The following is an 18,819-nucleotide window of genomic DNA, read 5'->3' as shown; positions in this document are numbered from 1 at the left end:
TTTTTTGGATACCTACAACTTAACTGCAGTAAGATTCAGAAAAAGTTCTGAAAGAATTTCCCTAAGGTTTGCTATTTCGTTTTAGAGCAACCCAGCAAGACAACTACAAATATTCACAAACTATTTTTCAAAGGAAAATAAAGATATTCATGCAGGCTGGGAAGACAGAAGGAATGGTAGGAACACCACACATTGAAAAAGCTTGACAGCTTTGACAGCAAACTTGTTGAACTGTGGTTTTGGTTAAGGAGATCTGACAGTGCTGGGTATATTGGTATAACGGGAGCTAACTCACCTAAGAGATGTAAGGAAAAATGCTTCATCTTTTTAAAATAATGTGTGGGAAGATACAAGGCTCAAATGAACCTCTCAACCAAGCTTTCTAACAACTCCCCACACTTGAAGCTGGAGTGCACACATTAACTCCTAGAGGCTGAACTCCCTACTGTAAGTAGACTTCCATTAGAGTTCCATTTTTCCATGGAGAAAGCACAGTTTATGCACAGTCAGTATGTCAATGGAGCAAACTGAAGGATGAGGTACATAGGAAGATCACAGAATCACAGAATTGTAGAGGTTGGAAGGGACCTCTAGAGATCAAGTCAAACCCCTGCCAAAGCAGGTTCCCTATAGCAGGTCGCACAGGTAGGCGTCCAGGCGAGACTTGAACATCTCCAGAGAAGGAGACTCCACAACCCCCCTGGGCAGCCTGTTCCAGTGCTCCGTCACCTCACTGTAAAGAAGTTCTTTAAGTTCCATTATACCAAATTTCATACTAGTAAAAAGACAATCAGAAATTGTGATAAGAGGTTTTAGTAACTAGATTATTTAAATAAAAAAAAAAAAATCACATATATATATAAAGCAGCCCGGATTTTGATACCAGTATTCCAATACCACTCCTACGGCAAAGCCTTCTCTTGAAACTGCCAGTTTCATTTGAGGAAATGTGGAAAATGCAGCAGTCTACTAAAATCATTTGGCTGTAATAAGTGATTCTAATCAAACAGTTAGAAAGAATATGATTGCAGTTAATTTCTATAGTGTCATAAACAGATGGAAAATGGGTAGTGCAGAGATTAGTCGTGCACTTTTAACACAACATTTTTTGCAGTCTGGATTGCAGTTCGATCAAGTCTAAGTGACAAGATGAAAACAATTTTAATTTATTCTGAAACTATACTCAACTAAAAAATACACAATATAGGAAGCATGCTACTCTTTTCAGAAGTGGGATTTGAAGCAGTACAAAGTGAGGAACAAAAGTAGCCAGACGCCCACCTTCTTCTACCCCTGAAAAGTTGTAGGGGTAGTACTGGGGCTTCGCTGGCAAAATGGAAGTTCCATTGGGGATGCAAAACAAGCTCAAAATTTAAATAATCTACATCTTTCCTATTTTAGATTTAAGTACAGCAAAACTGCTACTGCTCATTTCTCCTGCAGATCAAGGGAAGAAAATACTAGTGTGGGGACAAAATATTTCAAGCAATTTTTCATACACTGACAAGTAGTAAATTAGGGAATCTTGTAAGTACAATACAGTAGTCATCTCCTTCTATTGATCACATATAATTTACATCTTACAAAGATGTGAATTCTTGCATTCTCACTCCACAAGGAAAATCTCAATGATTTATTCATTTCAAATAAAAAATAGAAGGTAGATGAGAAGAATTACTTCACAGGCTGTAGCTTTCTCAGGGCACTAGTGCTAGGCTCTTCTTTCGCACTGCCCGAAGGCCCTTTGTGTGCAAGTCCCTCTAATTAACAAGGTGAATCATGCAGCAGTTCCCTAATTAGTGAACATGACAAGCCAATGGAAACAAGCAGACAGACCTGGAGTACAGATATGGTCAACAAAAGGCATAGCAACACACCATTAAAAAAAACATATATTTCATGTAAATAAAATACAAGAAGTAAGACATCTAGTATAATGTCTAATTTTCCTTTTCATGTTTTATGCTTATACCTCATTTATTGCAGACATAAATAACGACACAATAAAGGTTTCCAACTGCAAGTCACCTCACCTCTCCAAAATCAAAGCACAGCTATCCTACATGAATAAGCATCAGCTTAGGGGGCACTATTTGTTTTCTTTCTTGTTTTTCTGCTTTAAAGAACCACAGTTACATTAAACTCAGCGCTTTAAGAGTCCTTTAATTAATTCACTTTATTCAAAGTTATTTTTGCTTGAAAACCGATATATTAGTAGATGAAATTGAGTGCAATAGTTGTACTATTATGTACATTTTAAAATGGCTACATTCCCAATACGCAAAAATTACTAAGTTTTATATAAAGATAAATAAATAAATAATAAAAATGAATAACCAAGGCATCAGATTTGCATTAGAAAGAAAATGAGATGATTTAAAGCATAGTCCCTTGTATTCACCTTTTCAAGTAAAATGGTTTTCAGTCTTTCTCTCTTTCTTCTGCTTTTCTCAAAAATACTCTCCCCATTTCCAAAATAACACATGCAGATTTAATTTATTTTCCATTTATTTCAAATTGAATCTTTGATTTAGATCTTAATGATCTTGCAACACATTACAAGTCTAAAATGCACATCATCAACAGTAGAATAGAATTAATCACAGAAGAATTCCATGAGATTCTTTGTTCTTTATTCCTCAGCACATTATAATAGGCAAGGGAAACTACAGACTATCCCTTTATTATACCTTCATCTTCCTAACAATCTTGAAAACAAGTATTTATTCTTTTAATTGGGTAAAATTTCAATTTACAACCTAAAGTTTACATTTAAAATAAAATGCATAAAACATCTAAAAAAAAATCTGTCTTCTGACTACGGTAGCTTTAAAAAAACAAGATTAGAATACTGGCACTTAAGTAATAATGGTTCTACGTGCCTTTAAAAAGTTCTCTTTTGGATATAAACTTGAACAATATTTAATGTTGCTCTAGCATAGAGCTGATTAACTGCCTCTTGCTTCACAGCAGTTTTAAAATCAGTACAATTGACAATACTCTTTATAAAGGATCCTGAACAGAAAGCTGAAATCACTACAATGTTTGCTGTGCGCTTTTTTCCCTTAGCAACCGTGAACTTCCCCAAACTTCTCTTAGATCCCATTCAACATAACCATTCTTAAGACAGTGCAGAACAGCTTTAAACATAGGCTTTTAACATCAAGGCACAATGGATAATCTGCTAACAACTGAACTATGATCTGCCATATGCACAGAGGAAGTATTCAGCAAACAACCTGTCACAAATGCTTATTGTTTCAGTAAGCAACCCACCAAAGGACTCCGCTCTATAAAATACATCACAAACTCTGAAACAATTTATTATCAAAGGCATTGGTAATTAAATGTGAAATTACTGGAAAAAAGATTTGGTGTATTAAAAAGGTTTACAATCCTGTTTGCATCCTAAAAAAAAAAAAATAAAATAAAATCAAAGGATTTCAAAATTTATGTAAAATATGCAATACCAGAATTCAAAAACAATACATTTTTGAGCTGATTTACCAAAGAGACTATATAGACAGGTTCTTTTATACATAGGTAATTACAAAAATATTTTGCTTCTAAGTAAAAGTTTCGAATGTAGCCAGCAACAACAAATCACAGTTGTTCACAGGGGATGCTTTGATATGAGATTATATTTAATATCAGAGAGGCAAACTCTGTTTGTTTTGAATATGTCACTGATGTCAATAGATTTATTATTCCAGTGTTGTAGCAAAGTGGCAAAGAAGAATTCAATTTCCAATAATTTAAACGTTAGGAACACACTTTAAAAGTGATGGAAATTCACTAAAATGCAGGCAGGATAAAAATAATAATCCTTTAGACAAAGAAGTCAGGTTATTCTACCATTTAGCACATGATCTATCACACCACCTCCACGTTTCCAAATGACATCTAGCTTGCTAAGCCAGATATTTCCTTCTCCACTGGAACACCACATTTAGAGGTTTTGTGTTTCAAACTTCAATGCTAACAAGAGACAATCTCTCCATACAGACAGATGGATAGATAAGGATATATATATATATATTTATTTTATTAATGTATTTATTATTTTTAATGCCTCAGTTATAATTACCAGAGAATATTTGTGAGACATACATTTATTTATTTACAGCTGGGCAGATCACAAAACACATCATAAACTGTAATCATTCTGGAGTAATAAATTAATGGATGATAAATTTAAGAAACATACGTTTTAGATAATACTACTGTTCACAAGATATTGTAATTTGTCTATACCCAAAACATTAAAAAGAATGGGCAGAGCACAATCACATACTACTGAAACCCCACCATCTCCTACTGATCCGTTGTGTGCACACAACATACACAAAGGTTTAACTCAACAGCAAAGTATATTTTATCTCTGCACAGAGATTAAACCTTGACAAAACTGGGATTAATGTCTGTTCTCAGACAACCCTGCCAGAGAGTTTCTCATGACCTCAAATTACCCATCTCTAAGGAGTACAATCTCTAGTACAAGCCAGACATCTCCATCCTAAAATAAGGTTTTACCCGAGACTAAATGAGAGTAGTTTATAGAGTTGACAAGTGTTGCTTCACGCTCTTTAGAAGTCTTCCATGCAGTTCTGTATCACCTCAGATTATTAAAAAGGATAAATGGCTATAAGATGCAAACATTTGAAGGCTAGCCTAGTGACATCTCATATTCCAAGAGGCAAAAAATTATGCCACATTTTTGTTTTCTGATTCACAATAGTAACCAATAGACCTCCTGAATGCAGTGCTCAAGAAGGAAAAATTAGCAACTGCTAATAACAGACCATTATTAAAAGAGAAAATGATTCTGTTGACTGCTGAAAACTTAAGACTTCCTCAAAATAGGAAGCTGAAAGTGATCTATTGAAAGAATTAAACAGCAGCATAAACTGTAGTAGTAACATATCTTCAATAACTTTTTTGTTACCTGTCCTAATTAGACAGATATCCCTACATATATCTCCCATGCTGGGGACCTCTCATACATATCCAGAGCTGATAGCTGTCAACTAGAGGCACAAAGTGCTGGGCTGCATCAAGAATAAGGTCTCCTGGAGAAAACAGACACCTAACTTTTCCAGAATTTAAACACAGTCCTAAAAATAGCTCTTTTCTTTACTGATGTAAAACTATACATCAGTAGGGCTAACAGGACACTTATTCCACCTCATCATTTACTTTTAAACTAACAAGTAGAAGAGTAAGCAACTGCTTATCAAAGATCAAATTAGTTTCAGAGGGAGGAACAAACATCCTAGAAGTTTCTCCAAGTGTTTTGGTTTTTGTTTTTTAAAGATCAAGGAAAAAAAACTACAACTAAAAATAATATTCAAAAAGAAATAATCAGAATTATATATATGTCAGAAAAATATTCTCAATCTGTTATTATTTTCCTTGCAATGTGAACGTTCGCTCTCTCAATTAATAGACCAGATTCAGTCTAATCCCCCATTTTTTGTTTTTGATGACTTCCCTAAAGCCTATTTGCCTTGCCTGACATGTTTACCAGATGTGAACACTTCTTCCAGGGTAGTTTTATTATCATTATTATTAACTTTTTAAGGAAATAAACAGATTTTCATTCACTTTGACATGTGAATACTACATTTAGACATACATGGTGAAAATCCCTACAAAATTTAAGACTCTTACGTCAAGAAAGATTAAGAGAGCTCTTCAAAAATCTAAATGTTTTGATTTCAAGAACCCAAATGTTCACTGTGAATATAAAGAGATTTATACCTGTTATAAAGGGAAGGAATGCAGAAGTGTAAGGAAACATACTCTGTATTTCCAATTCCTGATGCAGATTTTCACATGGCTATGCAGAGATACTGAACCTATGAGCTGCAGTTGCATTGGACTGCTTTTCAACTTGTTTCACTTAAATCCTACAAAATGCTAAGATACCAGTGAAACTCTGGCATTTCAGTGTACAGAAACTCACGAGCACAAACTTATAACGTACTTTCACATTCCACAAAAAACTGATTCAGAACTTCCTCATCATTTCCATAAAAACGTAGAAGTTAATCACAAACTCACCAACAAAAACACAAGGAGGCCTTTTAAATGTTGACATTTCAGAGAGAATCATACCTTCCCTTGGTAAACACACACTTGAGGGAAAAAAACCATACTGCTTTCATCACGAATGGCAATAACACTTTTTAGTTTTTAATTTTTAAATATACTACTATCAGAGAGAGAAATAAGTTGTAGGAATATGTCGAGCAGTATCTTTTTATTCAGCTATGATGATGCAACTATTTGCAGACTCTTCCACAGGCTAACAAGGGCGTTCTGATAAAAGACTGAATTAAAATCAGGCAATAGATGTTAACACAGCTTTCGTGTCCTCTCTCTATTACTGATCAGCCTGATCTGACTTGCAACCTGGGAGAAAAGTGTGTATATGTATATATACACACACTCCAGCCATGGACAGAAACGTTCAGTATTTACTAACCCAAAACTGACATGTTTCACGCTGGGTTAACTGTATCGAAAATTCAGTAGTAAAAAATTCAATCACAACAAACCACCTGACAGTGACAACAAAACTGATGTTCACATTGCTCCATAATTTATACATATATGTACATAACCATAAATTGTCACATCCTAGCACGCACGCTCTGAAAGGAGATGCTGACAAATAAGAAAATTATAGCACAACTTTACAAAGCAGACTTACAGAACCAGATTACTGCTTGTATAAGAGGCCTGTGAAAATTAGCCTTGCTTATCTTATAAATTACTTAGAGATGCACAAAAGTATCACATACTTCATGATTCTCAAAAATGTACAGGCAAGGAAGGCTAAGGTTATCCTTTTAAAAACGTTATCACTACAGTTCCAAATTTAACTTTGCTTGTATAAACTCTTTCATTTCCCACTAATAGGCTAGAAATATCATACATTTTATGAAATGCAGTAAATTCCACCAAGCATACACATTTCAAACAAGGGCCTTCCATTGTAAAGTGAGAGAAGATGCAAATGCTCTTCCTGACTACAACAGGGAGTAGATGTGGGTCTCGCACAAAAAAAAGCAATGGAAGATTTGTCAGCAGGAGGTATGCAGCTGATTGCTGATGGCCAGCTGCCTGCTGCCGGTACAATGTGCAGTACCCAGACTGAGTGGGCAGAGGAACAGAAGATTTAGTAGGTGCGTCTCCACCGCCGCGGGTCACGCCATGTGACTGGAGCGCCCCGAGGAACTGGGGGCAGATGAAAGCTGGCAGCTGTGTGCTGCCTCAGGCCTTCGGAGGCTGCCAAACAGGGCTTACAAACATGTTAGCTCAGCGGCAGAATTAAAGCCCTCATTCGGGCTTATTTTGGAGCAAGAAACCAACGCGCATACAGAGAATGGGGGAAAACTTGCCCTGCAGGCTGGAGCCTAAGTACACCTTGACCTCTCCTCCCTGCAAGCTGCAGTATTGCAGAGCAGACTTGATGAAGGGACCAAAATAGCTCATAATTTGTATTGTCTTCCCAGTAACCTCTCCAGGTTCTGACAACCAGACATAGCTGACATTTGCTGCCCTCTACTTATTAAATAGGCAACTGTATTTTAAAAGCTAAAGCACTATTATTTTTCCAGATCAGCAGGGGAGTAAATCTGTTGCAGTTTAGATAAAACAGTTCGGCGATTTTTTCATATTCACATCTTGCTTGAAATGAATTCTTTTTTTTCTTTTTTTAAGTTGTGACAGAGTCACAAATTAAGCACTCTTGTTTCTCCCTGAAGATAACCCATTTTAGACAAAATACCACTGGAAAAAGAACTGGAAATTCAGTCTTCATGTCTTCCTCTAGGAAATCGATCTGATATATATCTACATACATATATATTCAAATACAAGAAAGAATGTAAAAGTATTTTGGAGGAGGAAGTGTTGCTGAATGCATTCCTCCCTGCCTCTCACAGAACCTCTGGGTGCCATCACTAATACAAAGCAGAGGCAAAGCCAAACCACCCTTACGGCAAACCTCACACAACAAAGGTGGAAGAAAACTGTTGCCTTTGCTGTTCTCTGAGCTCTGCAGTCTGTGCACCCAGAAGCAGTTACAAACAGAGGGGTTGCCACCCCTTTAGCTACCACTCCCTTGTTTAGCGCAGCCACAAAACGCAAAAGCATTCATTTTTCCTCCCGACAGAAAGAAAATTGCAGGGGATCTGAAGAGTTGAAAATTCCACTGTTTCTTTCCTGCAAAGGAAAAAATCAGACACTACCTCTAGAAAACTCATTTTACAGGAGAAAGTTTCTACTGAATTATTTTGGTGAGATTCTAAAAAGCTTCTTCCAGCATCGGAGAGTCCTTGCAGTAAGCTCATCCCATGATAAGCCCAGATTCTGTATACTTCTATTTAAGTAGTCCTGTTACTTCATAATGACAGACTGCTTGTTCCAACAATCTATGAAACAGAGCACCATTGCTCTGTATACCCATCTCCTTTTCAGCTTTTCAAAAAAGTAAAACACAACAGGTAAAGCACTATTTGTAATGGCTGTTGCATTGTTTTGAAATATCCTAATATAAACAAAGTATGTTTCAGAACAAAGTTAAACTTCAATTTGGGAATGAGTCTCAAATCTTCCTCATTAGTTTTGTTGGAAAATCAGGTACACATGTAACATTTTGTTGTGAAACGTAATAAGTAAGAATCTAGAAAAGGAAAGCTAACATTTACAAACATAGGCAATTTATTTGTTCTGTGTTCCCAAATTCTAAGAGAACCATGTGGGAACCGTTCAGTAAGAAAATACTGTAACTCATTTGCCTACATAGCTGCTAATGCCTCAACTAGCAGATTGCATCAGAGCAGATACATTTGTCATGCAAAATCTAAGGATATCACAGTGCTGCTGTGTTAAATTGAAGACTGTCGCCTTTCAAACACCTCCTCTAGAACCACTTCTACCACAACACTACACACCCGATAAGTAATGAATAATGCTTGACTAGACAGTTTTCCTTCTCATTGCTATCTCCTCTTCTGATTACTTGTTGCATTTTTGTTTTTTGTTTTTTGTTTTTTTTGCATCAGTCCCCATTCACCACGTCTTTCAGCACTGCTCATAAGCACTCAATACAAAGACTCAGGTCTGACAGGGGTGCTCATGAAGTAGCAAAACACATCAGTAGATACTGATGATCCTTCTTGTGCAACACGTTCTAATTTGTATGCAACTCCAGCAACGGTGCCTAACGAAGTTCTAAGATTTTCTAGATAATAATTAGTGAATTAGCGTTCTTAGCTTATTATAGAAGGTATCAAATATAGAGTTAGGCTGTTAAGACAGACCATAAATTTAGCATGTACATAAGTAAAAGAGAATTTCATTGCATAATGCTAGTTACAAGCAGTCGCACAACAGAGCTTTTCCTTCATTTTTTTTCCTCTGTAAAAAGCAAACAAGAACCAGGTACTGCATGCACTAGAATCGTGCATCACTAAAGAACTCCAACAAAGTGATTTTGAGCAAGGAAATTACTATATTGGACAGGATTGGATTTAATTTAGATTTGTGCTGGAATAATGAGGTAGTCTTGGGTCAGAGCTAGGTCAGAAAAAAGGACAACAAAAATATCTAGTCCTTGACTTAACTCTAATTAATATAAATTTTACCTAAGCAAGAATAAAACAATTTTACTTAGTTGGAAAGTATTATGGCCATTCCCTTGATTTCCTGGCTTTATTTTTCCTTTGCCAATTACTCAGTTTTCTGACTTTGTATAGCACAGGTAGCACCACACTTCACCTTCAGCCTAACACCTGCCATCACTTCTTCTCCAAGCTCAGGGAAACAGGCTGCAAGTATCATGGTCTTCAATTTTACAAAAAGAGTTCTGCTGAACAGTAAGACTACAACTGCATGAAGCTCTGAAGTACTTCAGAATTCATGGTGGGGTAATACCTTATCCTCAGAAACACAGCTAAACTTTGTCAATATTCACTATCTTTAAACTAATAAACTATAAATTGGTTATAGACAAATCATGTCTTCATCAGCTGTTCCTCTCCTGTTCTTCCTAGAAGTTCATATCAACTCTAGGTATCAGAATTTGTGACCATTATCATAATATCTGTTCATCAGAAGTAATCTCCGCTCATGAGTAAAAAATATATTTCACATAAAAGCAGTAAGTTGAATAACAGCAGGATTTTCCTGAAAGTATTTTAATTGATGACAGACAGGATTGCTTCTTTTTGAGATGCAAGTTCAGCATCAATATTTGAAGTCACTAAAGCAACTTTATAACTTCAGGAATATTGCAGTATTTCAGTTGCAGTAATTCATTACTTCATTACTATCACATTCTTCATTACTCCTTTGCATCTTATGATCCTTGGGTGGATTACACAGCTAAATGGAAACTTAATTCAAACTTACTTCAGTTAAAATGCTCAATTTCTCAACAAAGGTTTTATAAGAAATCGTTTAAGAGAAGATTGTTGCTTTTGAATACTTTTATGTCAGGCATGGTGCAACAGAAAACTTGAGACACCTCATCACAAAAGACACTGCATTACTTGTAAAATCTTTAAGAATTTTGTTTTTGCTAAGGTGAAAAAAAAACTTAAAACAAAATCCTTTTCATTTGCTTCTCGTTTCAGTAATGCCTTTTCAAAGCATGAATGACTGCAATAAACTATTTTATTTTATTTTATTTTTTACAAGAAACCACACATATAGAGTTGCTACAGAGGTATTGATGTGGTGACAAGAAATTATTCAAAGTAAAATTGATTCTGTAATATAAGTATTCCATACATAACACTAGAGTTTCAGTACTTTCTCTAATAAAAGTTGTTCTATGATTTTAAATTTCTACAAAATACATCACGTGATCTCCACAATACATACAAAGGTGGAATGAGCACCACAATGACGTGGAGAGTATGGGAAAAGCCTGCCTTTGGTCTGCTTACGCAAGAGCTGGGTACTCCCAAAGCTCCTCACCAGCGTAACAGTCACAGCACCAACCACTTAAATATCACTGTTAAAAGACTATTAAACTTTAGAAAAATGGGATACCTGCATGGGTAAAAAGGTAAGTGGACAGCCTTCTGTCTCCCCGTGAAATTAGTAAGGCTTCCATTATGAATATCAACAGGCTTCTGATTTCACTTGCATGGTTAACAAGTACATCTGAGAACAGATTCATCTGAGTGTTATCTAAGCTGATCTCGGTCCTGGATACGCGCCCAGACATTTATGGTGTCTGGTTTAAGTTTTTATTATTATGCAATATTCTTGGTTGGTGATGACACAAAGATTTTAACCAAGTTAATCTTTCGGGATCAACGCACTCAGCTACTTCACTTTTAAATTAAAAGATTTTTGGCCAACAGATACTGAATAGGTAGAAAAATATTCATGACAGATAGGATATTTAGGATCTTACCTCCTCTGTCTTTCTTTCAAGTCATTCACATGATTAACTGCTAGGTGTTGACTCAATTATTTCTAATCTGGATCAATCAGTTATATGGCCTGTTTTATGTCCTATTTAATGAACCTTCTGAATGGAAATTAGGGACATTTTCTTTAACTTATATTTGTGACTTTCTATTCTTCCAGTCAGCTTAGCATATTTTTTAAAACTTAATTTTAAAAGATTCAGTCATGGAATATGAAGTAGATAAATGATTCTATTTCTTACATTAAGTTACACTACAAGTTAAATATTTCAGAATTTGTTACAAACAATGTAAATAGCTTCTTGAAAGAGTCTGGATGGAAAATGTGTTTTACAAGTTTGTTAAGTAAGTCTACCATTAAAATCATGTAATGTGCACTGGCAAAACCATAGAAAGCTGGACTAATTTAAAAGTGTGAAAGAATGCAGGTGCATTTTCCTCCTGCTTTCACTCAAATCCATTTAAAACAGGCTAATGCTAAAGGAAAATAAGTCAATCAAACTGAAACAAGAGTGGGTTGCATTGACTTAACTATAACAGTGCTAATCTGTGTGTGAGTGAAACCTGACTATTTACGTAAGTAACTGGCTGTTACGTCTGGTTTCTGTAATAAGACCTGGCTCTGCAAGTAATGCCTCCTAATTAACTTCTTTTGTACAAGTTTTAGTTTCAATTTTTTAGTATTTAAATATTTTATGTAAAAATCGCTAAAACAGCTGAAGAGCCATAGAACTCTAATTACTAAAAACAGATACATGCCTAAATTTCTTATGGTTTCAAGTATGTAGAATAAAATTAAACTTCAGAGAGAGGCAAGGTGCCAGCAAATTACACACTTTCATTAGAAGGGTGGGAAAAAAGGCAAGACTAATGTACAATAGAAGAGAGTGCAGCACTCAAAAATCCTGCTGTTCGCTCTGCATTTACTCAAAACGTCTTAGCATTTCCAGGAACACTACTTCTCTAAAATCATAAAGCCTAAACATTTCTAATAAGATTATCACCAAACCACAAGACTTGCTATGTCTTTAATAATACCAGTATTACAATTACTTATAATGCATTTCATACACATGCTTTTATTCACATGTCAGCACTCTGTCACTCCCTCTAGTGGGTAAGAAATGCAGCTTAAATGGAAATACCAGATTTTCATACAGGGGAGAGGTATTCCAGCAGCTACACCAAAAGCAAGAGCACTGGCTAGAACACAAATCTTCCATCACAGCTATAAAGAGAGCCAATAATTCATTCTATTAGAAAAAGTATTTTCTAGCCCTGTTGTTTACTTTGCTGTCTCAGGTTTCCAGTTATGAAGAACTGCAATGAATGGAAATACTGTCACAGCAAGAAATGCACTTATTTCTAGCTTACTTTCATTTCCAGCAGTGTGGTAGTTTAGTCCTCAGCTCAAATGCAAGCCTTGCCAGCCAACAATTATTTTCCACATATTTTCAGAAGCAATTTCCTTTGCATATACAGGCTGCTTACTAAGCTCAAATAGTATCAAATCCTGTATCTTCTCCTACCAAATAATTTAATCTCTGTTTCATTTGAAAGCTTGACAATTCCAACACTGGATGGCTTTAAAGTTTACAAGATTTATAATTACATAAATGGAAGGAGATAAATGAAAGTTAACTTGATTTTTTTTTTCTGCTACATGTATAAAAAAATCTGTATATGTAACGGGAACTATAGAATACTGCCAAAAGGGAAACTAGACTGGAAGAACAGGTCAATAGAAAAAAAAGTGTTATATGCATTCTTCTATATGTATTACCCTCTAATGTAATATTATTACCTTCTAATGCATATATCCAAATAACTTAGCTAGAGAAAAAAAGCATCAGTTTGCTCAATATGATGCTAATTTCTTTTTGATAGGAACAACTTTCCATTCGTAGATAAATCAATTAAGAAGACTAAAATATAAGTCACAAACTGATCCTAAGGTGTAAGATGTCTCAAGCAAAGGACTGTCATGCTCATTTACAGCATATTAAGGTATACTAAGAATAACATATCAAAACTTGAAATTATTTTATATTTGTTAGATTCCTGTAATTTAGAACAATGAGTAAATGGTACACTGAACAACACTGTAATTGCCAGTCCTTCTCTGCACATTACTTGAAAGACTGTTGCCAGAACAGAACTGTTAAGTAACAAATTTCCAAGAAAGTGACATTTTAAAAAGACAAAGGCATATATTCTGCACCAAAATCTAATGCTGCTGTCATCTACAACCCAACAAAAGCTAGAGCTACCTAAAATGGAAATGAAAGTGTAATGTATGGAAATGTTCTCTTATAAAATCTCCTTAGGCTTCACATGTATTAATGTATTAGTTTGCAAACATTAAGATCAAAGGCAAAGCAACAAATACATCCTAAAAAGTTTTTTAGTCAGATTTTTATTAACGATATACAAGTAGCAAGGCATAAAAAATTAATATGTTCAAGCCTTGAAATGTCAAGTGTAATGATCTCTAGCTCTGCTTACCTCCTTTGCTTTTTGTTTCAGTCTAGCTTGCTCTGGGTCCTCTTGCCTTGAGCGACTCTACATGTTAAAAAAAAATGGGGAAAAAAGGTTAACAGATGGTTTAAGAACCCCTCATCTGTGGAAGTTAAAAGACAGCAAAGAAAGAGGGACAAGATACAAGGTGTCAAATATGCGATACTTAAATTCACAGAGGTGCAATTTCAAACGCACTGGTCTCACCAAAAAGACTTAAATATTCAGTTGTAAGCAGAATCTACTTGGCATTTAAATTTCAAAACAAACAGAACCAACACCTCTATGTATCTTTCAATTCTGAAGTTTCCATACAGATTTAAATTACTTAATACTAACAAATTAAAGCATCTGAGAGCAGAACTGACACCTTTTCCCAATATCTATCTTTTTAATTTAATTGTCAGTGAGTGAGGGAGTTATTTTACAATTATTTACTGTTTGCAACTTTTTTTTTTTCAGCTGTTGGTAGAGAACGTGCTGGAAACAGTTTTAATGCTATTCTTCCAAACAACAAACCTTCTGAAATAAAGACAATACAATTTGTATGAAATTACAGACGTAGATACACATGCATGATTATACTTCTTTAATTGTACTTTTTGTCAGTATTTAGAAGTTCCACAAAAAAACTGTTGTCCCTGGTACTTGAAAGATTTTATTGTTTTATTTCAGATTTAAATTGATGCTGTTTACAAAACTCCTAAAAGAACACTTTCTTTACTCTCTCCTTTCTCTGCCTCTCAAGGTTGAAGACAGACCTGAAACTTGAGAAGAGTATTAAACTGTAAACCTACACATGCTCATTTTTTTTTTTCCTTTTGTTTGAGTTTTTCGTAATATGTTCACAAGTGACAAATACATGAACCAAACAGTTGAAGATACGTTTTAAGGGTAGGCAAGATGTGATACTGTGGACATACCTGGAGAGTCTCATCATCATTTTGCAGTGAGAATAACAATGACTGATTTCTCTACCCTTCTCTTGTGCTTTTATTTATTTCTATTTGAGACTTTTTTTCTGCTAATATGGCACACACAACACAAATGGTAAAGAAAACTCAAATGAAACAGTAGGGAGATTTTTAGAAAATGTGCACTGTGCAAGAGTCAAGTGTGTTAGCTGCATTTTCCAGTGCTACCTACCAATGATTTTGTGCCTGTTACATATAAGGTAGTTTGACAGGATAGTGTCTGTAGTAAAGCAATGAGATATTAAAAACTGTAGAGAGCTGATTACTGAATTAGACTCTCATGTTGTAGCTATGCCAACAAAGAAAGAAACAACTTTATGTAGACAGGTTCCTTTGAAGTGCTGTGGTCAGACAAAAAGAAAAATGCAGAAATGCAGACAACCTTATCTAGTTACTGTTTAAAGAACAAAAAGACACATTCATTAAATACATGGATATGCCAGAGAGCTGGGACGCTACTAAGTAGACCAATTACTTGGAACTTGACTATGTTTATACCCATTCAGGGTGGGGGGAGATCGATGAGTTCCTTCTCTAGGAGACGGACTATTTAAGATGTAGGCTGAATTAGGGCCTTGCTCTGATGACAGTTCAATCACTGTGTGCCTCAGTTTCTCCAGTGTCGTGTTTGGGAAATCAGCTTTAGTTCTTTCATGACTTTTTGATGATAAATTTATAGAAGTACAATGAACTTCTGTTGCTTTCTGAATCTCGCAGAGAAGGGACTACAGAAATACAAAGTGTATTCATACCACTACATGAAGCTGAATCATTTGCCAAATGCAAAGCACAAGTTAAAAGCATTTCAGCTGAAGGAGAAAGCATGGAGTCCTCAGAGAATCAAGCTGAGACTTCTAATAATGTTACCAAGTTTCTATAAGAAAGTGACAGAATCCTGGAAAACATACCAGATCTGTGTTACATTCAGGGACACGGGGAGAAAAAAATCAAAGCAGCAGATACAAAGTAACATCTACATTTCCTGTCCCCATCAGTGAAGGGGACTCAGAAAACTGCAAGTTTTCTCAAAAAAGTGGTTTGTTTTTTGTTGTTGTTGTTGTTTTTTAACATTTAAAGATTTCTGTGCTTTGTTTGTTTTCAGGAACTGACCAAATAAAAGTAGATCTGGACATCAGGATAGCAGACCTTTTACACAAAAAATAACAAATTGCTACATAGGTGAAAATGAGCATTCAGATGCTGAGTGACATAAAAAACAGAAAATTCATCACTAATGGAGTTTTAAAATACCAGGTGATGTCAGATATCAAACCCAGACTAAAAAGTGGGTTTAGAACTACTTTTACATTCAGGATAATGCAATGAGCTTCTGGTTATTCCTTAAACCTATATGAAATGCTCTTTTCAAGGAGCTCAAGCTAGCTCTTGCTTCAAGTAAGTAGAATTTCAACTTTATATTGGATGTGTCATTTCTGTTGTAAGTACCATACTAATAAAATTAAGGAATTTCAACTGTCATTTTCTGTTTGTTGTTTTTTGGGTTTTTCTTTTTGTGTGCACGTGTTTAAATAAATGCTAGTAGGGTTTTTCCAACAGATTGTTTAAAATAAAGTGTGTTCCTGCAGACTGTCAGCTTGAAAATCAGTAAGCCAGTGAAATAAAAGCAGCATACAAAGATTAAAATGTGTTAGAGGTAAAGAAAAAGGATTAGCAATAACAATTGCATTAATTCTTCATTTTATGATCCAATGTAACTCACAAAAGGCTTTTCCAATGCTGATGTAACACAGATTAAAGCAAATAGAAGCAAACGAAAATGTCAAACTTAATAGAGGTGGCTAGATAAGCTTTAAAAATGTCACTGGCTTCTCTTTACACTCCATTCCACACGTAAGCATCTTTTGCTTCCTCTGAAGAGTTTGAACAATTTTGCGGCTATTCAGCTCTTGCAGTGCCTGCATCTCTCCTGTTATTTTTATTCACCAATTACTTTAATACTTCACACTTACTTTCATCAAGCTACTAGCTAATTGTTCCTTTCTTTTAATTCTAGTTTCAATTTTCTCTACCAACTCATCTCATTCTGTTGAGCTTGTCTTCCTTTCTCCTTTACCACTAACCTTCAAAAATTAATATGCTGCATCTCAATTGATTTGTAAGAAGAAAAGAAAGAATTTTCACAAAATCTTTTAAGCCACAAATGTCTCCTCCATGTTTCCTCTAAAGCTTCAGAAACACCCACCAGTCACAGACCCCCCAACCCAAACACTTCCAAAGAGTTCATCATGACTCTTTTCCTTCCCTCTCTCTATTCTTCATCTCCATAATATCTGTAAATAATGAAAGCTGGATTTATGCAATATATTTTCATGTTGGTGAATAAACATCCTTAGAAGCAAGCTTGCTTCCCATAGTAATTTTAGAGAAACCTAGGACTGATCATAACCAGATAACATACCTTTAAATACATTAAATGATGTCTCCTACTGAGAATGCATCCACCAAGCCAGGTTTGTTAACATTTCTCCCAAACATAAGCTACTTTCATTAGACCAGACAGGCTGATATTTTAATTGTTAACAACGAAAGTGCTTTGTGTTAGAGAACTTGCTATCTTATTTATCTGAAAACTGCATAGATCACATTAGCTCTATGGAAATATCAGACTTTGAAAGTATGAAAAGCAGCACATGCTAAATGTGTGCATTCAAAGCATATTAGAAACATGGGGTTACATGTTTATATTTACATGTTACCAAACTAATGTTCCAAACCTCAGCTTTTCTCCTTGCTTGTGCTAACGAATAATGCCACAGAAACAGACACCTAATTACACACATAACAGTGCAGTTTTAAGAAGCAGACTTCATATTTCTTACAATTGTCTTACATTAGAAATCAAAAGTATTTTTAAAGGAATATCTATCCGACTTCGATTTAATAAGGCAACAATTATTTTTAAAGCTGAAGGACACCTGCATCTGTGCAGGTGAGCAGAACAACACTCCTTCTGGTGCTCTGAACTAGGACCATTATCCAATTTTGTTGTCATTTGCAATGTCAAAGTTGCACTATTGTTACATCTTTTTCCCCACTAACAAAAAAAGGTTTCTCTTAGATTTAGAATAACTGTGATGTTTTCCATCGGCTAAATCTCTGAAAAACTCTCAGGGTCTCCATTCCTAAATACTTGACTGTTGCCTGATCAGCAAAATCTGATCCCAGTTAAGGTGCTCACACCTCTTCTCCCCCTTCCCAATACACGTCCTGGGAGTCTTTAATTCTTCCAATTCATATTTTTTCATTAAATAAAGTGAAGAATCACAACTGCAGGTGCTGTACTATTGAGAGTCACCGCTGTGCCAACAGTTTCAATTTTAAACCTATTTTTCCCCATTGATAACATTAGAACTTCACCCACGGCTGTACCAGCTTATAACTTTCACTTTTAATTAAAGAAATTAAATTGGCAACATGAAACACTTTGCTTTCACATTAGCTTTGTTAATAAAAAGTGAGAGTTAAAAGCAGCATAGCTGAGGGTAAAACCCTATTTTGAGCTACGACCACAGTGAGGAAGATTGCAAGAGTGCAGGTCTAAAAGAAGATTCATTTTTAAAATCATTAAAATTGAAGTAACAAATTTTTTAAAATTGAGAAAATTATCTCAACGCAATAATTCACTCTTTGCTCTCCTCTCATCGGAATTGAGTTACAAGTTCCAGTTCAGAAAGTGCTTCATCTCACAAAAAGCTGCATTACCTCCACTGTAGTCTCAGAAGAAAAGGAAAGGATTAAATTGGTATGACGACTGAACTCATCTCTCACTCAGAGAAATGGGCCCTTCAAGTAATGACAGGAGGTGCACGTGATAGCGCTGCGTAAGGGAATCTGCACAGCCAAATTTCAACCAT

The 18,819-nt window shown here is 35.3% G+C and overlaps 1 protein-coding gene across 1 annotated transcript in view; it reads right to left on the bottom strand.

The window, feature by feature from the left end:
- The window catches only part of LOC128082014 (transcription initiation factor TFIID subunit 4-like), a 132,600-nt gene that overhangs the window by 52,428 nt on the left and 61,353 nt on the right, over positions 1-18,819 (bottom strand). The window contains exon 13 of the mRNA XM_052685831.1: positions 13,959-14,015. Coding sequence (XP_052541791.1) covers positions 13,959-14,015 — 57 coding nt within the window. The remainder of the gene's footprint in view (positions 1-13,958; positions 14,016-18,819) is intronic.

The sequence above is a fragment of the Tympanuchus pallidicinctus genome, unplaced genomic scaffold (genome assembly GCF_026119805.1).
Source record: "Tympanuchus pallidicinctus isolate F22 unplaced genomic scaffold, pur_lepc_1.0 scaffold22, whole genome shotgun sequence".
Lineage (NCBI taxonomy): Eukaryota > Metazoa > Chordata > Aves > Galliformes > Phasianidae > Tympanuchus > Tympanuchus pallidicinctus.
This window is presented reverse-complemented; position numbering and strand designations above follow the sequence as displayed.